This window comes from Centruroides vittatus, unplaced genomic scaffold, assembly GCF_030686945.1.
Source record: "Centruroides vittatus isolate TY-2023 unplaced genomic scaffold, ASM3068694v2 contig_920, whole genome shotgun sequence".
Taxonomy (NCBI): domain Eukaryota; kingdom Metazoa; phylum Arthropoda; class Arachnida; order Scorpiones; family Buthidae; genus Centruroides; species Centruroides vittatus.
The window spans coordinates 37107-59370 of NW_027122607.1; the positions used below are offsets into that span (position 1 = coordinate 37107).

General features: G+C 34.1%; 1 protein-coding gene across 1 annotated transcript; it reads right to left on the bottom strand.

The window, feature by feature from the left end:
• Positions 1 to 349: 349 nt before the first annotated feature.
• Positions 350 to 8127, bottom strand: LOC136984447 (patched domain-containing protein 3-like). The gene is made up of 3 exons (XM_067281434.1): positions 7100 to 8127; positions 6711 to 7022; positions 350 to 1615 (listed from the first exon to the last, which is right to left on the bottom strand). The coding sequence occupies exons 1-3, from the start codon at positions 8094 to 8096 to the stop codon at positions 369 to 371; spliced, it is 2556 nt and encodes an 851-aa protein (XP_067137535.1). The 5' UTR covers positions 8097 to 8127; the 3' UTR covers positions 350 to 368.
• Positions 8128 to 22264: the final 14137 nt, after the last annotated feature.

Here is a 22264-nt window from a genome sequence, read left to right on the forward strand (position 1 = left end):
AGCGAGGCAGAATTTCACGATTTGTCGTGCTCGTTGTGTGGGTTGCTCGTTAAGCGAGGTTACACTGTAAGGTTTTACATATTTAAAAGCGACAGTAGACAGAAACAAATTATATTAATAAACATTGACCTAAAATCTAGTATATATGAAATAACTGTCACAAATAAATAAAAATCTAGCAAACATTCGTTTAACTTTTCTGCAAACACATAAACCTGCATGTGTAGCAACAGGTGTTACAATGTTTTATATTTATAATTCCTATAAATTCCATAAAGCTTAAATTTTGTATAACTCTTTCGTATAATATTCTTATCACTGAAGTTGGTATAACTCTCATTACAAATTAAAGTAGTGAATATCATTTTTCACAAGAAAATTTTGTTTTCCACGTGATCTTGTTGTTTAACATTAAATTTAGAGAAAATAGAAAATACCAGCGAAAGAACAACCGGAATGAAAATCAGTGCATGAAATGCAGTTTCTAAAGCAATAAGAAACACAATCTTCACAAATGTAATGAACGCGTACATATTTCTATATACGAACAAAATCCCTAAAATGGAAGACAAAGATCCTTGACATATCGGGTAGCCAATACGATAGAGACTATCCTTCATCTTTTCACTTGGAGATTCCAACGAAGAACAAACATAAGCATAACAAATATGAGCCGGGTAATTCACGCAGAAACCCACACACAATATCAGACTCATCATAGATAAAATGTCCACGTTGACACCCCACAGGGACATATAACCTAGAGTTTCTACAATGGTGGATGCAACCGATATTGCAACAAGAGCGGCAGAAACAATGTTCGGTATAAACAGCAAAAACAATAACATTATTAAAACAGACGTCATCCAAAATAAATCTCGAACTGTATGTTTAATGATGATTCCTTGTTCGTTTAGAGGAGCCAATGCCGAGTGAATCAGAACAGGAAAGTGAAATTCGTCAGCAATTTTCCACAAACTGCTAAAAATCTCTGCTTCGGCTGCTGGACTTAACGTATCATTGACAAAAATAAGAAATCTGCTGCTCAAAATATCGGTTCCATTCTGATTGAAGACGATATGATTGGAGAATTGGTGTGCCGCTTTAAATTTAAGGAAAACATTGCGAAGTCCATCCAAGAAATCTTCTTTGACAGACATGTTGTAACCACCTAACGAATATTTTGCTAATGGGTGATTTTGGAATTCTTTGTAATACTTTAACCAAGATAAAGTAACTCGGGAATCTGCAATATATGGGAGACATTCGAATTTGTTTAGTAGTTTGTCTATGGATTGTTGTACATTTACGTCCGAATAATCTAATGTAGTATTAATAACTACTTGGTAAGGGAAGGAGTAACGGCTAAAACTATTATAATATATTTTGATAGACTTCGTTATCGGCGATTCTTCGGGATATAAGGTTGTGACGTCTAAACCATGCTTTATTGTTAATGCTCCCCATATTCCAAGTGATAAATTCAGAAAGTAAATTATAATAACTATAATCTTGATTACATTTAAAGATAGAATTTTGCCTAAGTTATCTCTGAAATATGCCATTGTTGGCTCATCAGAAGAATTCTCATCAGTGGTAACTTCTTCGATATTTTCTAAAAATAAACGTTAATTATATATATATATTACATACAAATTTGTATTGAGATGTTTACACTTATGTTGTCTACCGGTACTTTATCAATTTACAGGACTTATAATACTGCATTTATGGATGCAGAAATTAAGTCTTGCAGATGAGAAATAATATTGTTTATTTAATTCACCTGTACATATACATTTTAATATTGTGTTTCCTACATGTCTGTCCCTCATCAGCAGGCATTTAAAACACATTGTAACAAATATTTTAAAATTAATTGTAGAAAATCATAAATAAACATAAAATTTCCCGACAATAATACAATAAAACATGATAAAAGAGAATTTTAAATTTGAATTAGAAAGAGATAAAAAGAACAGCATGAACTATCTAGAAATAACAATTGAAAGAAAAAATGATAGAGTAATTTATAAAACAACGTTAAACCTATACAAATTTCCAAAATAATTAATTATAAATTTCTCACATCGGTTAATATGAAATAGAACATAATTAATATGTGTGTAAATAAAAAAAGACAAAGAACAAGCGAAAAGGAAACAGAAAAAAGAAGAAATAATTAAAATGTGTATTTTAAATAATTATCCAAAACACTTACTGAATAAATGGATAGAAAAATTAGAAAATGCTAAACAATTAAAATTAATGGATAAAGAGAAAAAAATTTGTTAAATTAAGGTATGTTTCAGAGTTATTTCAAAGAATGAAAATGTAGTAAGAAGTAGAATTAGGTAGAATTTGTAGGTGTGTTGTATTCATTAAATTGTAATTGTAACCCGAAGAAAACATATATTGGAGAAACAATACGAAAATTAAAAATAAGATTAAGTGAACATATTCGAGCAATTAAGGGAAAATATGCAAATTCAGCAGTGGCTGAACACTGTAACTCAGAAGGTAGCGAAATTGAATTAAACACTGTGAAAATAAAGGAAAAAAAGAAAATTATAAAAAACAATTATATAAACACATCAATATAATTAAACAACCGGATAGAATAAATAACAATACCGGAAGGGAGATACACCAATCATGGAGAGGCATTATCGAGGAAAGAGAGAGAGTGACGAATAAAAGGATGGATAGGAACGGATTGGGGTGTAGCCCCACCAGTGGGCGAGTGGTTTCCGGACCCTAAACACCAGGAAGTTCGGTCGTGGGTTCGCGCCGCGACTCGGACAGGCTGGCTGCTAGGAGTTTTCCGGGTTTTCTCCTAGCCAATAACGACTGAATAGGAGGCCAGTTCCCCATAAAAGTCCTCCCAGAAGTCACGGTTTCCCGCGCGATACGTTAAGGCCGTGAGATAAACGGCCGGCTCTTCGGTCGCATACCGATCATCACGACACTCGTCGGAGAAAAAAGCTATATAGGGCTATAATCTCCATATGAACCAACATCATACAAAGAAAAAGACAAAAGTCGGGGTGTAGTTTAAGTAAAAGAGAACAATCAATGAAGTAAGTTTTAAACCAAATAAACTTATTAATTTGATTATTTATGGTTAAAAAACAGGAATTCGTATGGAATTATTCAGTTAATATTGACTTTAAATATGCTCGGAATTGTGGGTGTGTTTAAAAACCCAGAATTTGTAAGAATTTTATGTTTATGATTGTAACAAAAATTTATTTTTAACTTAATTGTAGAAAATGTCTTTTAAATGCCTGCTGATGAGAGACAGCCAGGTCGGAAACACAATGTTAAAATGTATGTGTACAGGTAATTTAAATAAACAATATTATTTGATCTGTAACACTTATACTGGATTTATGGATGCAGAAATTATGTCCTGCTAATTGATAACGTACCAGTAGACGACAGAAGTTTAAATTAACATAAAGGACACAAAGGCATAATAATTAAATTGTATTGAGATAATTCACTTCGTACGTTTTTAATTAAACTTTTAGATTATAACATTTACCGCAAAAATAATAAAATGTTAAATTATAAGTAAGTAAATGATAAAAACAAAGAAAGCATAGAAATGAGAGCATCTCGGACATTTGTTGGAAGCATGTCAGAAAGATGTATAGAAAAAAAATTGTTTTATCTTTATTATGCAGTAAGAAGATGTTTAGAAAGAAACCCATGTGCAATTTTTGTTATCCAATTTCTGAAAGAATTTAATTACTGTCGTATTCGTTACATATTTCTCCATTTGAAAGTAATTCACATTCGATTTAAACTGAAAAACGTAAGAGTGCCTTTCCCACGACTCGAATGTCAGGTTACAGAACGTTTATATCGTGTCGGTTTTTTACAGCATAAAAAGATATCCGAATGGTGCGAACGAGTACAAGAAAAATGCTTTACAATTTTTCATAGTAAGGTAACTCGAGAAATATAGTTACGAGCTAAAATCTCTGTCTTTTGACATGTATCCACCACCTCGTTCACAACATTGCGTACTTCAGAACCTTCCTGCGTGTAATTTAGTAATTTTTCTGCATGTATTTTTTTATTTACTACAATTAAAATTCGTAGGTTTGAAAATTTGGTCTAAAATTATTGTTCGTTCTAGAAAGCTACATAGCAACCAAGTCGATCTGTATTTTTTTCAAATATACTCCACAAGTGTTCTATTTACTTTATCTGTTGGTTAAACAAGGCAGCCATGTTCAATTGTCAATCGCGTAAAAAACTATCTTACTTTAAGTTGGTAAAAAATGTTAGAATTTATTTAGAAGCTGAGATCAAAATGCTATAATCGTGGAGATGTAGGCTTTCGTGTTTAATTAAGACGAGTATAAGTGTTATCCAGTTTCTCTTTGTTTGTACAAGTCTCTGAATGCTTGTATTACTGCGAAACAAATAATTTATTTTTTCGATATCCCCGATAATTTCCCAGTTATCTTGCGTTATTTTAAAGTCGAATAAATTTGGACAAGAAAAAAACCATAGTTTTATAAATGTTGAAATGAAAGAATTAACGATGCAAGTAACGGATTATAGAATTCGTTCGAACGATATGCAGAAGACATGAAAGAATTTTATACAGATAAGAATAGAAGAAATATATTAATATTCAGGGAGATAAGTCCGGAAAAGAAATAATATAAATTTTGTAAATTTCCTAAAGTTGATTGATTTGTGAATTTTAAATAACAAGTACTTGTCTGATTGCGAAACCGTTCAAGTGCTCATTATTTGATTTTCTTTACAATTAATCGTGATGAGAGTCGAGTGAATTGTTTGGGTCGTCAAGCTTTTGCAAGAAAATTTAATTTTTTCACGGTTGCATATAAAAACGGGTCAGAAAATGAATTTGGTTACTTGTTATTGGATTTTCCTCCTAAAACAGATAAGAAATTATCTGTCAGAGATTTGTGCTTTCCTGATAAACAAGGCATGTTTTGGATATACTTACCGATAAATCGAAGAACACGAAGAGAAATTATTACATGTTAGCGCTTTGGGCAAAGACTTCGCGGTCACGGAGAAGAGCAATACTGAAAAAGGCTTCTCCTGATCAAATCGAAGTTATATGTGAAATATATGGAAATTTGTTAAGGGGAAACAAACCGGTTGACGTCCATAAATTATCGGTTCGTAAATTAAGAAAATATAAAAATGTTATTAGGAAATTATATGGAAACGTATTCCTTTATATCAGGGTGTCCAATCTTTTCGTTTCTCCGGGCCACATTCGAAGAAGTCACGGAGTTTTGGGTTACAAGTACGAGTATATTATACAGTCAAACCTGTTTTTATGCGGTTTTTTTTCTTCGATTTTTATTTGTGCGGTATAGTTGGCGACTAGCCTCGTGCCATTTGTCATGTCTCACGTCGACTTATTATAGCTAAATAAACTTATTACAGCATAAATGCACTTATTATAGTAATATTATTGCATGAATATGCGAAAAATGAAATAATTTACTTTTTAAGTCAACAAAACACCACCTGGACAAAAATATGTAAAACAGACGATAGACGAGACGATGCAGTCGAGTGCTGACATCTGTTGTCAATAAATTTTATTTTGTACGGTTTTGAGTTATTTTCTATGTAAGACTTTTTTTATGCGGTCCCTGTTGACCGCATAAAAAAATTATTTTTTTAATTGTGTTGCGAAAACTATTATTTACAGCCATTCGTGAAGTTTCGTGAGATTTTTTTAATGCGTTTTTTTTAATGCGGTCGCTATCCATTGCATAAAAACAGGGTTGACTGTATTTCATTTCTACACAAAAATAAAATATGTATAAAAGATTATTGCTTTGTGAAACTTCCTTTTTGAGTTCATGCCATTGAAATAAATAAATTAATAAATAATAATAAAATTTGTCGGTATTGTTTACACGTTTATTGTGCTGCAAGTTAGACACTCCTGCTTTAAATACTAAAAGAAGAATTTTAGTAAATTGATCGGGTGGTGCGCTTTTTCGGCTTCTGTTAGGTCCGTTATTGTCTATGGCAGGTAATTTAATTGGTAAGTCAATAGCAAAAAAAATATAATGGCCAAACAGATGGCTTTAGTTTTTTCGGAATTATCAAAAAGCCTGAAATTAGAATTGGTTCTAATATCGAACAATTACTGGAGAGTAATAATTTACCCAATGATAGTAAAGTCAAGTTACTAAGTCAATTAATCTGATGATATCATTGAACCTTTTATGTCCTAAAAAACTTATATACGCTGCGTAAATCTAAAAGAATTAAATATTTGCGAAGAAAAACTAAAAGATTTTATTTTAATGATTTATGGCAGGCTGATTTAATTATATTAAAACAATTTTCTAGATTTATAATAGAGTAAAATATTTACTAACTGAGTCGATGTATTTACTAAGTATTGCTACGTTGTACCAATAAAAAATAAAGAACCTCAGGAGGTTTTTAAAGGTTTGAAACCATTTTCATACTTACCATATCGACTGTCAAAAACAAAACTTTATTTCCATAAATATGATAATTTATAAATAATTAAAAATCAACCGTGTACGGATGGGTATTCAGAAAAAGAATTCAGATTTCATCAAACATTAAGAAATTCGGCCTATATATTAGCCATATGTGTAATATTTAGACCAAATTTCTAAGTGACGGTAAATTCAAAGCAAAAATAAAAGGAAGGAACTTACCGAAATTAAGACGAAGTGATTGCTGTTGTTTCTCTTCTTTGTATCCCGATAACGCCATGCATCCACCGAAGAACGTCACCTGATATAAAAAGGTAAACACTATGCACGTCGCAGAATAATAACAGAACATTCTCACAAGAGGAATAAATGCCATCATTCCTATACAGTAGGAAAACAGATTGGTCAACGATGTTATTGTTATGGAAACTCCGGCTTCGGCGAACGTTTCTTCCATGCGTTTCGGTACTCCATGCTTGGGGTTCGATGTTCTCCAACACGCCAACAATACGAAAGCGTCGTCTATTTCGGTCACTGCAACGACAGAATTTTCACAAAACCGAATCGTAATGCATGAACGAAATAAGATAACATTACGAATAACAACTTACCCAGAACTAAAAAAGGAATGCTGATGTTCCAAATAGAATTTTCTGTACCTAGAACAGACATGAAACCGAAAGAAGTGACCACGGCCAGTCCAGCCGATACCACACTTGCCATACCAAGAACTGGCTTACTTTTGGCCCAATTGTTGCTCATATACGTTATAATAGTAAACACAGAAATAAATCCAACCAGTGCTCCGATCATAGGTGTTAAATTTTCAACCAATTGCAAATTTCGCTCTTCAATCAACCAGTTTTCATCAACGAAACACAGAAGATGTTCAAAACGATACTCTTTTACACGATTATAAACTGCCGTTCGCCATTTTTCTATGAAATTCAGTTTATTCTCGTCGCTTTCGTCGGTAAAATACAATAATCTGATAACATTTACTGTTTGAACAATACCGTTCTCATCTTCGATGACACCCCCAAAGTTGAGAGAATATATTTTATAAGAGTACGTGAGTGGATCTATATCGTAAGGATACCTCAATTTCTTCTTCCTCTGCACTATACTATCAATTTCCGGTAAGATTTCGATGACAAGATTTTCAAAGCATTTCTGGCCCACACGTCCACAGAGATCCGAATATCCAATTTTTCTTCCAGCCTCATTGATTGTTATATTCTTAATTAATTCATCCGCCCGACTAATTTCTAGCAGCGCATCTTTTTGTAGCATGTTTCCGCCATCTTTCTTTGTAAACATCACGGACACGCATTTTGGAACGGCTGTAAAACTCGACAGATCAAAAAATTCGGATGTATTGAAAGGAAATGTTTTGTCTATAAATTTCTTAATATTAAACGCTCTTCCCGAATCTGCAAATGCCAATTTAGTTAACTTTTCGATAGTGTTTATGTTTAAGAGGAAAGCTGAGAACGTTGCTGTTATTAAAACAGGTAAGAGGATAAAGTAGTACGGATGAAGACCGATGAATCTTCCTAATTTTCGAAAAATGACCGATATTGTTCTTCGTACGCAGTCAATCTTCATTATTTGATTGTGATTTGTGGGAAGATCGAAAATTATTGACCAACTTAAAAAAATAAATTAAATCTCATTTTTTAAACGAAATTAACTTAAATTTTTGCGGAATGTGAAATTAAGCAAAAATATTTACCTGTTATCAGTTGCAAGTGTTTTCTCCCGTAAGTTGCTGTCTTTATACGGAGAATATGAATGACGCAATTCTACTTTCGAACATTTCAATATGACAAACTCGTATGAAAAAACATCGATAAACGGTTGGCAATTTGGATGTAAAATACGCAAAAGTCTAGTTTGCAAGGACAAGATCAAATGACTTCCTGTTAGAGTTTTCTAAAGACCGAATACTTTGCTCGTAAAAAATAGGAAAAAATACTTAATAATAACAACAGAAAATTCAATGAAAGTAATAAGAAAAATTTTTCAATTTAATTTTGTTCGCAGCCATATCTCTAAATTTTTGTCCTTGAGAGCGACTCTTCTTAAGTCGTTTGTGAATTGGCGACAACTTCTGTACTGGGCGTTAGTCGTTGTATTAAAATGATAGAATACGGACAGGTGGCGAAAAAACGTGTCTTTCGGCGCTGAGAACTCATATGACCAGTAATGCCTGTTTTCAGCGCTGAAAATCAGTTATAATCGATAACAATTTGATTACAATCAGTGGCGTAGCGTAGTGGGGGCGGCAGGGGCGGCCCGCCCGGGCGGCATTTTTAGGGAGCAGAAAATTTCACAATAAATAATAATAATATCTTGTAAAAATTTGAACCTGTACAATACACAATAATGGTGATTGTTCTTGCTGAAAAGTTCTTTAGAATTACTGTATATTTTAGTCTTTTATATTGAGATACCTAAATAAGGGGGCGGTGAAAATTTCTTCCGCTCCGGGCGGCTGACACCCAAGCTACGCCACTGATTACAATGGAAATCTTACTGTTCATCTGAAGATAGTATAAGCCTCGGCTGATTCCTAACATGTAGTCAACGTTAGTTTTTTGACATTTATGTGGCTTTTAACGTGTTCAACATGCTATTCTACAGACACCGCCAGAGATTCAAATTTTGTCAATATATATGCGATCACGTCCGCGTGACTGGAAAAACAAAGTTTTGTCTTCAGACACAAGTACAGTAGAGTCGTTAATCCGAATCAATTGGGGACTGGAGTTGTTCAGATTAGTGATTTGTTCGGATAACCGATTATGTACGAATAAATATATTAACCTGTCCGATGTTCAAATTTTCTTCCGTTGCGTGTCCCTTCGTGTTGAATTTTCGTCGATTTTAAGTCTAACGAAAATTTTTATAATAATAATCAATGCTATTGTATCGTTAAAAATTATTCCTTTATTTGGTACAAACAAAATAAATATATTGAAGAATATAAAAACATGAAAATTATACTTTAGAAGTAAATCTAGTATCAAAAACGTTCGATTCGGCACGACACAGTCCGACTGAAAATCGTTCGGATTACCGGGGTTCGGATTAACGATTTTCTATTGTAATGAAGTGTACTGAGATTCGCGGGATAATTTTAAACCTTACTTACACGTGTATCCAACATTATTGAATTTTACATAACTGTATGACAACTTTCAAACAGCCGTATCTTAGACATGGATGAAAATAACACCTATTTTTAACTAACGAAACAAAATCTAAGTATTTAGGAAATTTTCTGATTACAATGAAATGTTAAGTAACTAAGAGGAAACGACTTATATCGCTCAGAGTTAACGGACTTTGACAAAATTAAAATGTAATCATTGATGCACACAGCTTAAAATCGATTTGTAATTTAAAAACAACTGGCGAGCAGTATAATGCTCGAAATGCGTGTTGTGCGTAAACAGATAACTGATCTTTGTTTACTGTAAATAAAACAGAATTTTATCAAAGCCTTGTGTTTCTTATTCTCCAACTTGAAGCCTTTAATCTACTTGAAAATTTTAATCTACTGTATTGTAAGGACTGAGTCCGAACCTTATTTTTATTTTATTATTATTTCCGTTTTATTATCTTTTTGTTTGGGTTTATGTTTATTTAGGACGAAGGTTCCCCACCACTCTCTTGTTAGTAATGAAAAATGAAGAAAAAACAACTCACGGAGAAATAAGCGCCATAGGAAACATCTTGCGCACTTGCGCTGCCCGGCGGAAGTAACAGTCCGCAGAAAAAAAATGGGGGGGAGTCCCCACAATCACTAGTAGAGAAATACTTGATAAACCGTCTTAAACATCCCAGAAAATTATGATAAATATTTTGTAAACGGTTTATAAGCTTTGTCGGAAACTTAAAGCTGCCAGAACAAAGTTAATGTTAGCAACTAAGTATGTAAATAAGAGGAGTAACCCAGCTCAAGTGTGACGTCACCTCACAGTATAAAACCCGTACGTTAACCGAAGAAGGAGAGGTGATTTCCAAATCGAGGCGACTGTGAGAGCGAGGTTAATTCGAAAGCGAAGTATTTTCTGATAGAAGTCCAGATTGATAATTGGACGATCCAAGGTGCTAAAGAGGAGTTCGATTGACGATTTGACGATATCGAAAGGATTGAGGAAATAGTTTCTTCGTATAGTGAGGTGACGGATAGACGTTTAATTAGTAAGAGATTTTGTTCATAGTTGCTAAGTATTTGATTTGTCGAATTTCAAAGGGGAATTACTATTAAGTTAAGCTAAGTTTATTGTCGGGTTGACTTGTTGATTTTCGTTAATAAATTTTGTTTGGAATTATTGATATTTGTACGTAGTACGTTCTAGTTGCTAATTAAATATATTTGAACTTTTGATTTGACTTGATATTTATCGTTGTTATTACTAATTTTTCGGTGCACGCTTAAAAGCCCAGGCCTGGCAAACTAATCTCGAATCCGCGTAAAGTACCCGTTAGGTTAACGGAAGTTTTACCGACCGTAATTATAGTCGGTTTCCTAAGATACTAAAAAAATTTAAGTGCTTTACACTGTTATTTCTACATGTATTGCATAACCATTAAGACTGTCAAATACAATTGTGAGGATAACCGGGAGTAGAGTCTGGGTTTTACTTCCTACTACCGGAATTTTTACCAACAGCACCAACTTCATCCACCAGGTGACTAAGGGCTGCCCACAGGGCTCTGTTGCCGGGCCTGGCCTTTGGATAATCGTTTTTAATGATCTCTTGTCCAGTATTAACAACAGCACAGATAACAATTATTTTCTCCAGGCATATGCTGATGACACTGTGGTTGTGGTCTCTGATAAAAACTGTGATAGGCTTCCTAAACTATGCAATGAACTGCTGACTAAAATCTCTAGTTGGAGTACTAAAGCTAATCTTTCTATAAATCATTCTAAGTGCACCTAGATTATTTCCTCGAAGAACACCCCACTCCAGAGGACACCTCGTATTGAGATAAATGGTATTCGCATCTCCCGAGTTACGGAGCTTACCTACCTTGGCGTCAAGTTCGATCAGAAGCTCCAATGGACCAGCCACGTCGACATGGTAGTTGCCAAGGCCACAAAGACCTCAAATGCTCTTATCAGCATTGCCAGGAACACGTGGGGCATTGGATACAATGCGGCCAAAAATATTTATTTAGGGGCCATCGAGCCTATTCTTCTCTATGCGTTTCCCATCTGGGCAGAAGCTACGACTAAGGTCCAATTCAAAAGAAGCTCCTGAAAGCTCAAAGGGTGGCAGCCCTCTGAATCTGCAGGGCCTATCGGACTGCCCCAACAGCCGCTCTTCTGGTGATTGCTGGCCTTCTTCTAGTTCACATCAAGGCCAGAATGACTTCCAGGATCTGGAAAGCCAATAACCTATTCTCAAACAAGTCTCCTGTTAGCAGCGACATAAACCGGTAACATTATTACAGATCTACCAACTCAGCTAAAAGAAAATATTCTGACTTTTGATATTAAACTTAAAGACACTCATCAAAACATGCTTCAGGACTTCTCTACTGTCAATAACAACGCACAGACTTCAAACGACAATAGTGATCTCTCCATCTACACAGACGGTAGCAAGAATAACACCAATGTGGGAGCAGCTTTCGTCTTTTACAACAATCGGAATGGCAACACCCATCGATCTGCCTACAAGTTGGGCCCCCATTGCTCTGTACCACAAGCTGAGATCTTTGCCATTGCTAAGGCCCTAGATCATGTTTATGCTGACTGGTTCCCCTCTAGCAAGTTCATCGCCATTTACTCGGACTCCATTATACTGCAAATCACTCCATCTCCAGCCTTAGCCAAAGAGGCGACAACGTCCTCAAGATTCACAAGCATTTCTCCTTCAATACCTACAAGCATAACATCTCCTTCCATTGGATCCGTGGACACTCTGGTGTTGCTGGAAATAAGGCTGCAGACTGTCTGGCGAAATCGGCTGCCTCTTCCACTCTTCCCTCTAGTTATGACAAAATTCTTTTCTCTACAATCAAACAATATAGCCGACAGTTGGCCCTTCAAGAATGGCTGCGTGAGTGGGAAAATGGTGATACCGGAAGGATGACTTTTAACTACATTCCGAATATTTTTCGTCGCCTGCAGTGGAAGCACTTCTCTCCGTCTTTTGCCATCACCCAGCTCCTCACTGGGCATAGCAACGTCAACGCCTATCTGAACCGCTTCCGTCTGAAGAACACTGATGCCTGTCGCTGCGACAGCACTTCTGCCCAGGAAGTGATCATTTCCTTTTAAACTGTACTTTATTTGATCAGGACAGAGATGCTCTTTGAGCTAAATTATTTTTATTGCAGTTATGCTTAAGTAAGACATCGTTTCGAAATAGGCTTACGTATTTTTACACAGATAAAAGCTGCAAGTACGAATGTACGGAAATTTTCTTTCGGAATATAAATTCAAATATAAATTGTGCTAATGATAATACTATGATTTATGGTTATATAGGAGTAGTGTCAAACTCGTTTTCCTGGTGTATAAATTAAATTAAAATTCGTCCTTGACAACGTATTGAATTAATTTTGATCGCATGATGTCTGGACAGGTTTTTGTGAAAGCCACGACTTCCAGGAAAATGCGTCTATATTGTTTTCAGACAATTACAAGAAAATACTTTCTTGTTTAATATTTCAAAATTTCTCTTAAAAGTCGTTAATTGTAATTTAAATTTCAGACATTTTTATTTAAAATGTAAAAATCGCTTTATTCAAATTCCTTTCAATATTTAGCAAAATATAGCTTATGAATAAACATTTATAAAAGATTACGTTTTATATTTATCTATTATTGATGACCTTGTCTGCATTCACGCACCTGCATAAATCAACGAAATTATATAGGCCATTGAAACTTTCCTGAAAATTACCCTGTTCTGTGTTCATTAAGGTTTTTTTCAGGCCCATAATGCAGCAACAGCTTATTCGCTTGTGCCAACGATAGATCTGACACCTAGCGGTATTAGCGCGAACTACATAATGGCGGCTGCTATGGGTATAAAGTAGTTTGTTAGGGTGAACACTTTTAATTCTATTTAATATAGGCCATCGTCAGGTTTAATATTATAAATGTTTCAAAATGGAACGTTCCGTTTTCGAATATTTTACATATTTAAAATTCAAAAAAGTAATTTAACTTCAAAATAAATTGAAAGAAGTGTGTATATTAAATAAATAAATAAACAAATAAAATATAGAAAACAAAGCTAAGTAGAAAGAAATGATTTAAGTGTTTTTAAATGCCATTCTTTTTTCTATTATATATTTCTACGCTGTTGGAAGCGCATTAGCATCCATAGCATTTAGGCAACGGTTTTTCATTTTACTTTTATAAATTTCCACTTTTCCATCTCCAACGCAATGAATGGAGAGTGCAAAGTTTAAATGACTTTAGCCTCTTTCCATTTTGCAATCGTTCCTTCAGTCTGTGCTATAATTGATAATATTGTGTTGTATCGTTTGTCAACGTTGTATCAAATGCTCTTTTTTTATAAAAATCGAGAATGATCTATAAAAGAGCACCTAATATCTGTAGCTTGCTACGGAACGATAAAGACAGCGTAAAAAAGGAAGGTAAAGCTGGGATATATAAAATTCCATTTGAAAATCAACAGTTAGGAATCGAAAAAAATTATGTGGGTGTGACTAGAAGAAACCTGGCAGTACGTCTGCGAGAACATACATACAATTTTGACAAACGACACAACACAATATTATCAATTATAGCACAGACTGAAGGAACGATTGGTGGAAGCGATGGAAGCGCCGATTCCACCTTCCAATGACCTTCCCTTGAATTTTATAAAATATAAATTTTCATATTTTAACGTACTTTGAATTAATTAAAATTAATATTTTATTATAACTGCATTATGTATCTTTTACAAATTTCTATACTACATGTGAAAAAAAACGATAAGATTGCTATTGTATATTCGAATAATTCGGTGGCGAAAGGAATGTCGAAACCGGGTCAGTCTCCAATCAGCCAGATTATATAGGCATTAGCACATGCGGTTTACAGTGCACCAACCTCACCCGGTTTAGCTGGTAGAAGCGACACACTTGTAAAGAGTACAGCTTTATATCCTGGAGCGGTTGTGGGCTGTTATCCGCCTGCCTGTCAACTTCCAAGCAGCCAGATTATAGGCATTGGCGCATGCGCTTTACATAGCACAAACGTCACGGTTTAGCTGGTAGAAGCGACACACGCGTAAAGAGTACGCGACTTTATATCCCAGAGCGGTTGTGGGCTGTTAGCCGCCTGCTAGATATTCGGCCACCCTCGCCCGATTATGTGAATCACGAGCAGACTAGATCAACGGCGGGCAACCCGCGGGCCAGCTACGGCTGGCGAAAAGTTTCTATCCGGCCCGCGAGATCTTTAATAGATTATTAAATTGGAAAAATAACTAATTAATAGTTATTTTTCCAATTCTTTGTAATTTTCGAAAACGATAAGAGAAATAAATGTAGTAATTAACTTTTTATTTATTTATTTCATATTTGCAGACTAAAAAAATTACGAGTCACAAGAAGGCGTCAATTAACTACTACGGCGCGGAAAAAAACGTAAAATTTATTCTGGCCCGTGTTATAAAAAGGGTTGCCCACCCTAGACTAGATTTATAACAACCCAACCGATAGGAGTTTACTGGCACGTTTTTATGATAGTTCCGTATAGTTGACAGCAGTTTAAAAAAACTCCATTAAAATATTTGATATATTTATTCTGCGTTTATTCCGCTCTCCCATCTTATATTACTTACGGATTTCAATGTTAAACCGGTGATATTACGATTTAGTATGTCCCATCTGTAAGGGGATGGAGAAAAAACGTGTACAATTCTAGTACAGTGTTAAAAATTAACTGTTACTTTGGCAGCATCATTTACAACCAAATTTAATGAATGAGACGTACAGCACATACAATGGTACAAAAAAAAAGCTCTAGAATTTATTTTCTTTAAATTTATGATTTATATATCCGTTGTCATAAAAATTTTCTTTCCACTGTTTTCCCAAGACTACAGATATTCGGGTACAAAGTAACTGGTTTCGACTTATTTCTACTTAAGAAGTGACTAAATAATTAAGAGATTAGGGAATGGGGACATAAATAAAACCCTGTTGAAAGAGCCAGAATTTTACTTCAACAAAAGCTTAACAGAACCAATCACTCGCTCAGTACAGTGGGAAACTGAGTTTCCGTGTACACCTGGTATTAAAACGAATTAGTTAGAAAACGAATGACTATTAAGTTTAACATAGTTAGATTTTTACAGCTACGGTGAGAAACGTTTAAAATTTACAACAGCCCTGTGGCGTCCTTTGAGATATACTAGTGATGCGACAAAAGAGGCATTTGACATTGACCGGTATCGGCACCCTCGGGATTTGGCACGCACACACTCACTACACACCTACCTGAACCGTCACTAGTTCCATCCATTAGCTACTCGTATCAAGATATTTGACTAAGTGGATTGTTTTAAGATTTAAAAAGTAAAGAATATTTTATGTTATTTTTATGTACGTTTCTTTACAAAGCTATATTTTAATTATAATTTTCTTTAAAAGTATATTAATACAATTGAACAATACATTGTACCAGGTATGTATATCCATCGCACATTTTATTTCACCGAGTAAGTTTTTATAATTTATTTTTAATTTTAGCCCTTATATCGTGGCTAGCGATTCAGAATGTAATTGTGATATTAAAAATACATTTAGAGAAGTCTACAGTTTTTACTGGCTTATCGAACAAATGAATACGAATGGACCCTAGACCAGTGATTCTTAACAGGGGGCCGCGGCCCCTGGGGGTCCATAAGAAGTTTGCCGGGGCCGCCAAATTATGCAAAATTTCCTTCAGAATATAATAAAAAGAAAATTGATGTATAATCCGAATATCGTATTGAAAAGTGAAATAAGAAAGATAAAGTTTTCCTATTTAGTTTTATTTATTTATTTTGTATTTCTTCCTACATACAACTTTGTTAGTACAGAAGAAATAAATGTAAATATGCTACTTACACCGCAGTATTTACTTCTTTTATTCCAAAGCAATTCTAAGAAACTATTAATGCTTGGAATTTTAAAAATAATTAGGAAAAATAGTAGGCTTTGAAAATTTAAATATTTTTGCAAAAGATATGCAAAATTCTTACAACAAGTGGGCGTTTTAGTTTAGTTTTAGCATCGACATTGGATCGATTTATCGACATGTTTCTTATTTTATTTTCTGTTAAAAATTAATGAGTTTTCATGTTTAATTGTGAAGTTTGAATGTTATTTAAATAGATAATGAAATAATAAAGTTATGATTTACATTTATTATATAAAAAATAAAGCAATAATAAAAAAATCAATTTATTATAGATAAATTATCAAATTATCAAATATAAATTATTATTAAAAAATGGGGGTCACAAAAAATTATGAAATATTTGGTGGGCGGCGAGTATAAAAAGGTTAAGAACCACTGCCCTAGACCATCACTGACGCGCAATTAACTGATTGCCCCTGGAAGTCGGCTTCTTACAGAAACACAGCTTCCCTGTCATCAAATGTCACGGCACGCCACTGTAGATGAATATGAATGCAATCCGTTATTGAGCATCACTTCTTTTAAAAACGAATCACACTGTGACAATTGAAGTAAACTGCAGTAGAGTTGTACTAAAATATATTAAATATTATTTTATATTATTATAATCACATGTTTGTTTCGTTTAGAAATATAATTTCTCCATTTTATTTTAAACAGTGTTAAATCTTACTTCAAGAATGATGGAACGTTATTGACAAGACTATGTCTTGTCTATAAAATCATACTGCCGTTTTTGTTACCAGCTTAGAGGTATGAAGGAGTACCTGTCAAGAGTTGATATTTGGCACAGAGTATTAGGTGCCCAAATCATTTGCGCATAAAAAAATCCAGACTTAGCGTAGGTAGTCAGGGACCGAGAACCGAGTCAAAATAAAATACAAAATGGCGACCCTCTTCTACAAACAGGCAAAACAGGCACCTCACTCCACCGAAGTCAGGTGGGGAGAGTACCATCCACAGTCATTTTAAGAAGTGAACTTTGACTTTATGACTGAACACGTAGTATCTTCTATGTTAAATAAAATTTGTAAGCTAATTTTGTAAATTTGGGAGTGCTTCAAATATGACGTTAAAACAAGGTTATAAGTCGTTACAAGTGGAATTTTTTCTAACATTCTCTAGTATAGATAGAGTGCACGTGACGTCACACGACTCGACTCAACAAGCGCGCGCCATATTGGCTGCTGTTGGTTTGGTTGTGGACCTCGATATCACCATCTAACTCATATTTTTTAAAGTTTAAGTTTAAATTATTACGGTCCATTGCGTAGTATTTGGTTGCGATTCCAACCTCGGAAAACATAAAAATTGGTCGTTTTTCCGAATTCCGACGGTAATTCACCATCAAGAGAACAAACGGAAGACTTTTCCCGGCAAAGGCGAACGGAATGGCTTGCCAGAATTAACAGGCAAAACTTTACCGATTCCTCTGTGACGGATAATAAACGTGTTTGCAATGAACATTTCACTTCAGGTAAATGTACAGTACATTTTGGAAATGCTAATTTGCAAATTAGTATTTGCAGACTACAAATGTAGAACTGTAATAGCAATAACAATTTTTTCTTAGATAAACTGATTAAATATAAGATTAACATTTATTCTAAAAATAACAATTTGTGTTTTTATTGATTGATTGTATTTTTGATTTTCTACCATAAAGAAAAGACAGAAATCTTTATTTTTTCATTTTTCTCTCTCAGTTTATCCAAGTAAATTATTTCTGATTTATTGTTACTGTAGTTATGTATACAGGGTGGGCCAACGAAAACGAAACGGCAGTGTTCGTGTTCGTCCAAGCAAATCGTTCGGACAGGTCGATTTTATTCTCGAGGGGGCATCTTATGCAATAAAGTTTTTGCGATTCTGAATACAACAGACAACAAAAAATTTTAAAAACTCATTTATTTTGTATTAACTAAACAAACATTTACTCCGAAAAAAATGTTTGTTTTAGTTAATATTCAGATTCGCAAAAACTTTATTGCATAAGATGTCCCCTCGAGAATAAAATCGACCTGTCCGAGCGATTTGCTTGGACGAACACGAACACTCTGCCGTTTCGTTTTCGTTGGCCCATCCTGTATATAATATAACGTATGTATGTATACAGTACACTTCTGATTAACCAAATTCTGTAAAATGTAAAAAGTACTTGTTAGCAAAGACTAGAGAAAGTAATATAGTACACCTTGCTTCATAGATCTTGACCAGGTATTTTAAAAACTTTAGAAGTTTAAAAAAGTTTGCTCTGGTAACTTCTAATAACAATATGAATTTTATCAAAATATTAAAGAAATTTTAATTGTAATCATAGATTTACATTTGCTTTAATCAGTACAGTTGTAAATAAAATTTTAAATGTTTTATTATATAATTTGAAAGTTATTAAGCTCAAAAAATAAATCTAATTTAAAAAATAGTATACTGTACATATTATTGAATGCAAATCCAGTTTATTTAGTTATTAGCAAGTATTCTGTGTTATCAGAACTTTTGATTATCTGAGGTACTTTTAGTCTGTATTACCTTGAATAATTGAATTCTGCTGTATATATGTGTGAGGTTAACTGAGGGTAGGAGATGGAAGATGATTCTTACCTTCTCTACCTCTTAACGGCACAAGACCTTGAGGTCCGACCTCGTTTGTCGAAAGGATGACTAGGGATCGAGCGGTCAATGTTTATTTACGGATGAGGATCGTAGGATCTTGACACCAATCTATCAAATTTCTCGCGGATAGATACGCGTTATTTTCGGAATCGTGGGATGCCGGATGATGATAATGGAGGAAGAAACACACACTCTTCTATAGTTAAATAAAAATACCCGTTTATTTTGGGGTTGATATGAAATACATCAATTAACATAATTGGAAGTATTATTTATATTATCGAATCGAATTATTAAATCGCGTCTCGATCGACTGGAGAGAGAGAGTTTGCAAAACATCGTGAGTAGGATAAATACCTTAGTAATCCTGAGATTTTTGACAAAGTCCGAAGAACAAGAGTTCGCTTGAATACAAGAGTCAAAATGACTGAAGTTCAAATCGAAGGATTCGGATGGATGGGATGGACGGCTTCAACGGCGGGAGACGATAATCCACGGCACACACACTTGACAGTTGTCGAAACTTTTTTCTATCTTGCGTCATCGTTCGTTTTCCTTTTATTTCGGGATCTCGGGTTCGAGATTTCACGATGCACGTCAAGGGTGGAAGTCCTTTTTGACCAATGGTGAATTACATGATATAATTATTTTTCAACGGTTAACTCATCTTCTACAAGGAAGTATTACCGTGGGAAGGAAGGCTTATGATTAATTTTTACGAGAAAATTTGTCGGGTGTTTTTCCATTCTTTGTTTCCGTGTTTGATTTAACCCTAACTTTCAAAAATCGGTTGGCAAATAAAATAAAGAATTTAAATCGAATCTCGTTATCTTCGGGTCTTCGCATATGTTTGTTGAAATTTATTCACATTATATACATAACATTTATAATATTTTTAAATAAACAATAACATTAATACCCGATACATTCTAACATACACTCTATCAATGCCGTAAGATATCGGGCTAGATAAAGGCTATAATATTATTTTAATTATGAAATAATTTGGTACTTTTTTCTTCCGATTTTTCTTCCAATATTTCTAAATTATTTAAAATTATTTAATTAAAAAATTATAATTATTAAAGTTAATAAGAGATGGCACCTAACGCTTCATTCTACTACCAAATTATGAAATAATTAAAATAATAATATAGCCTTTATCTAACCCGATATCTTACAGCATTGATGGCGTGTAGGTTATAAAATTTTCATATTATCTTATGATCAAATTGTTTAGAACTATAAAATGACTATTAATAAGTTGATAATCTTTTCTAAATGAAGTAATCAAAAGTTTATAGTTTTAGGGGTTGTTTTGAAAAATTTTTAAAAATTGCCAACCATTTTGCCATGCGGCCGGATGGCCGAGCGGTCAAGGTGGCAGCCTACCGCTCTGGGGGACCCGGGATCGAATCCGAGCGGGTCGAAAAATCCCCAGGAATTTTTCGGGGGGTGGTCCGTTCGGATATGTCGGGCCCCGTCCCTCACCACCCGGCCGCCTCATTGTGGGCCTGGCCGAACCCATAATGGGCCTACTAAAAGAGGCCCTCTTAGTGCCCACAGGGCGGAAAGAGTTAAAAAAAAATCATTTTGCCAGTTTTAAATTTTCTTTCACCACTTCAAATTATTTATCACCACCAGTTTTATGTAATAATTAATGCAGGTACTGGTAGCCTTATCAGTTTGGAGTATGAAAAGCAAAAGTAGCACATGAAGCTCTCACTTAGAAGATAGGAATCATTTTTGAAAAATTCAAAATAGCACATTTGATCATAATGTTTAAACAATATCCCACGTGTTCTGTCACGTAAAAATGTTTGTTTTAGTCTACTGAAAAATTAAAAAGTCATCCCAAATTTCTGCCAGTTGATAAAAAATCCTCAATCTGCAAACACTGGATGGTATGAAACTGCCTTCAGTTCTCAACATCACTTCCTACCTTCGTACACATGATGTCACGAAATCACTAGGTGTGTGGTGCAAGGGACTCGTATTGCACAGGAGCTTGACATTCTACTGTTTTTCCTGAAGAGTGCTTCGTGATTAAATTTCGTGCCGAATGTTGAAATAAACAGGCTAGGTTTATTCTGCCAGTAATATATTTTTATTGCCACTTTAATAAAAGTATTGCTAAGTGGTGATTTTGGTCGTATGCAGCATTACCCCATAACTATTATTGTATGATTAATTTTAGACAAAATCTGTTTAATATGTATTAATATATAAGATTAACCAAATGTAGAATTGATGTTGAGAAGTTACTTGTTATTGCAGGGCTTAAAGTGACTCTCTCTTTTTCTCTTTTTTAGCTTTTTTTCATAGCTCGTCTCTTTTTTAGTTTTTTCTTAAGCAAACTTGCTTTTTTTTAGCTTTTTTCAGTTCCTATGTGGAATTTATTTATTTATTTTTGTAAATGTGTTCAGGAGCGAAATAGCAACACCCCCATACGCCTTATCGTGTGATTGTGCGCCACATCGCTATTTACACTTGTACATGTATATAGACACCGAGTGCAAATTAGTCACGTGCTGTCCTGGTGGCAAATATTTATATAACACACAGGAGTTCACTAGAGAATGCATATGCGTTGTATCTGAGACAATTCGAAAACCGTACCTAATGCAGTAAATCGCTTATTGTTTTTTAACAAAGTTGAATAAAAATGTGAAAAATAACAGAAAGCTGTCAATAACAAACATAGAACACCTTAAATTAGTACAAAAACTAACAAAACAGTAAAAAAATCAACAAAAGTGATTTTTATACATTGCATTTACGTTAAAAAAATAAATTATCATTAAAAATCATGAAAAGTACAATGGAAATATGTAATAAACTAAATAAATTTGTAATATCACAAAAATTAGCGAAAAAAATTAAAGAAATAGACAGAAAAAAGAACATTTACCTCTATACTAACGTGACCTTGACATGAACAATGCAGTATGTTTACTTAAAAAATCGAAAATGACAAATTTATTTA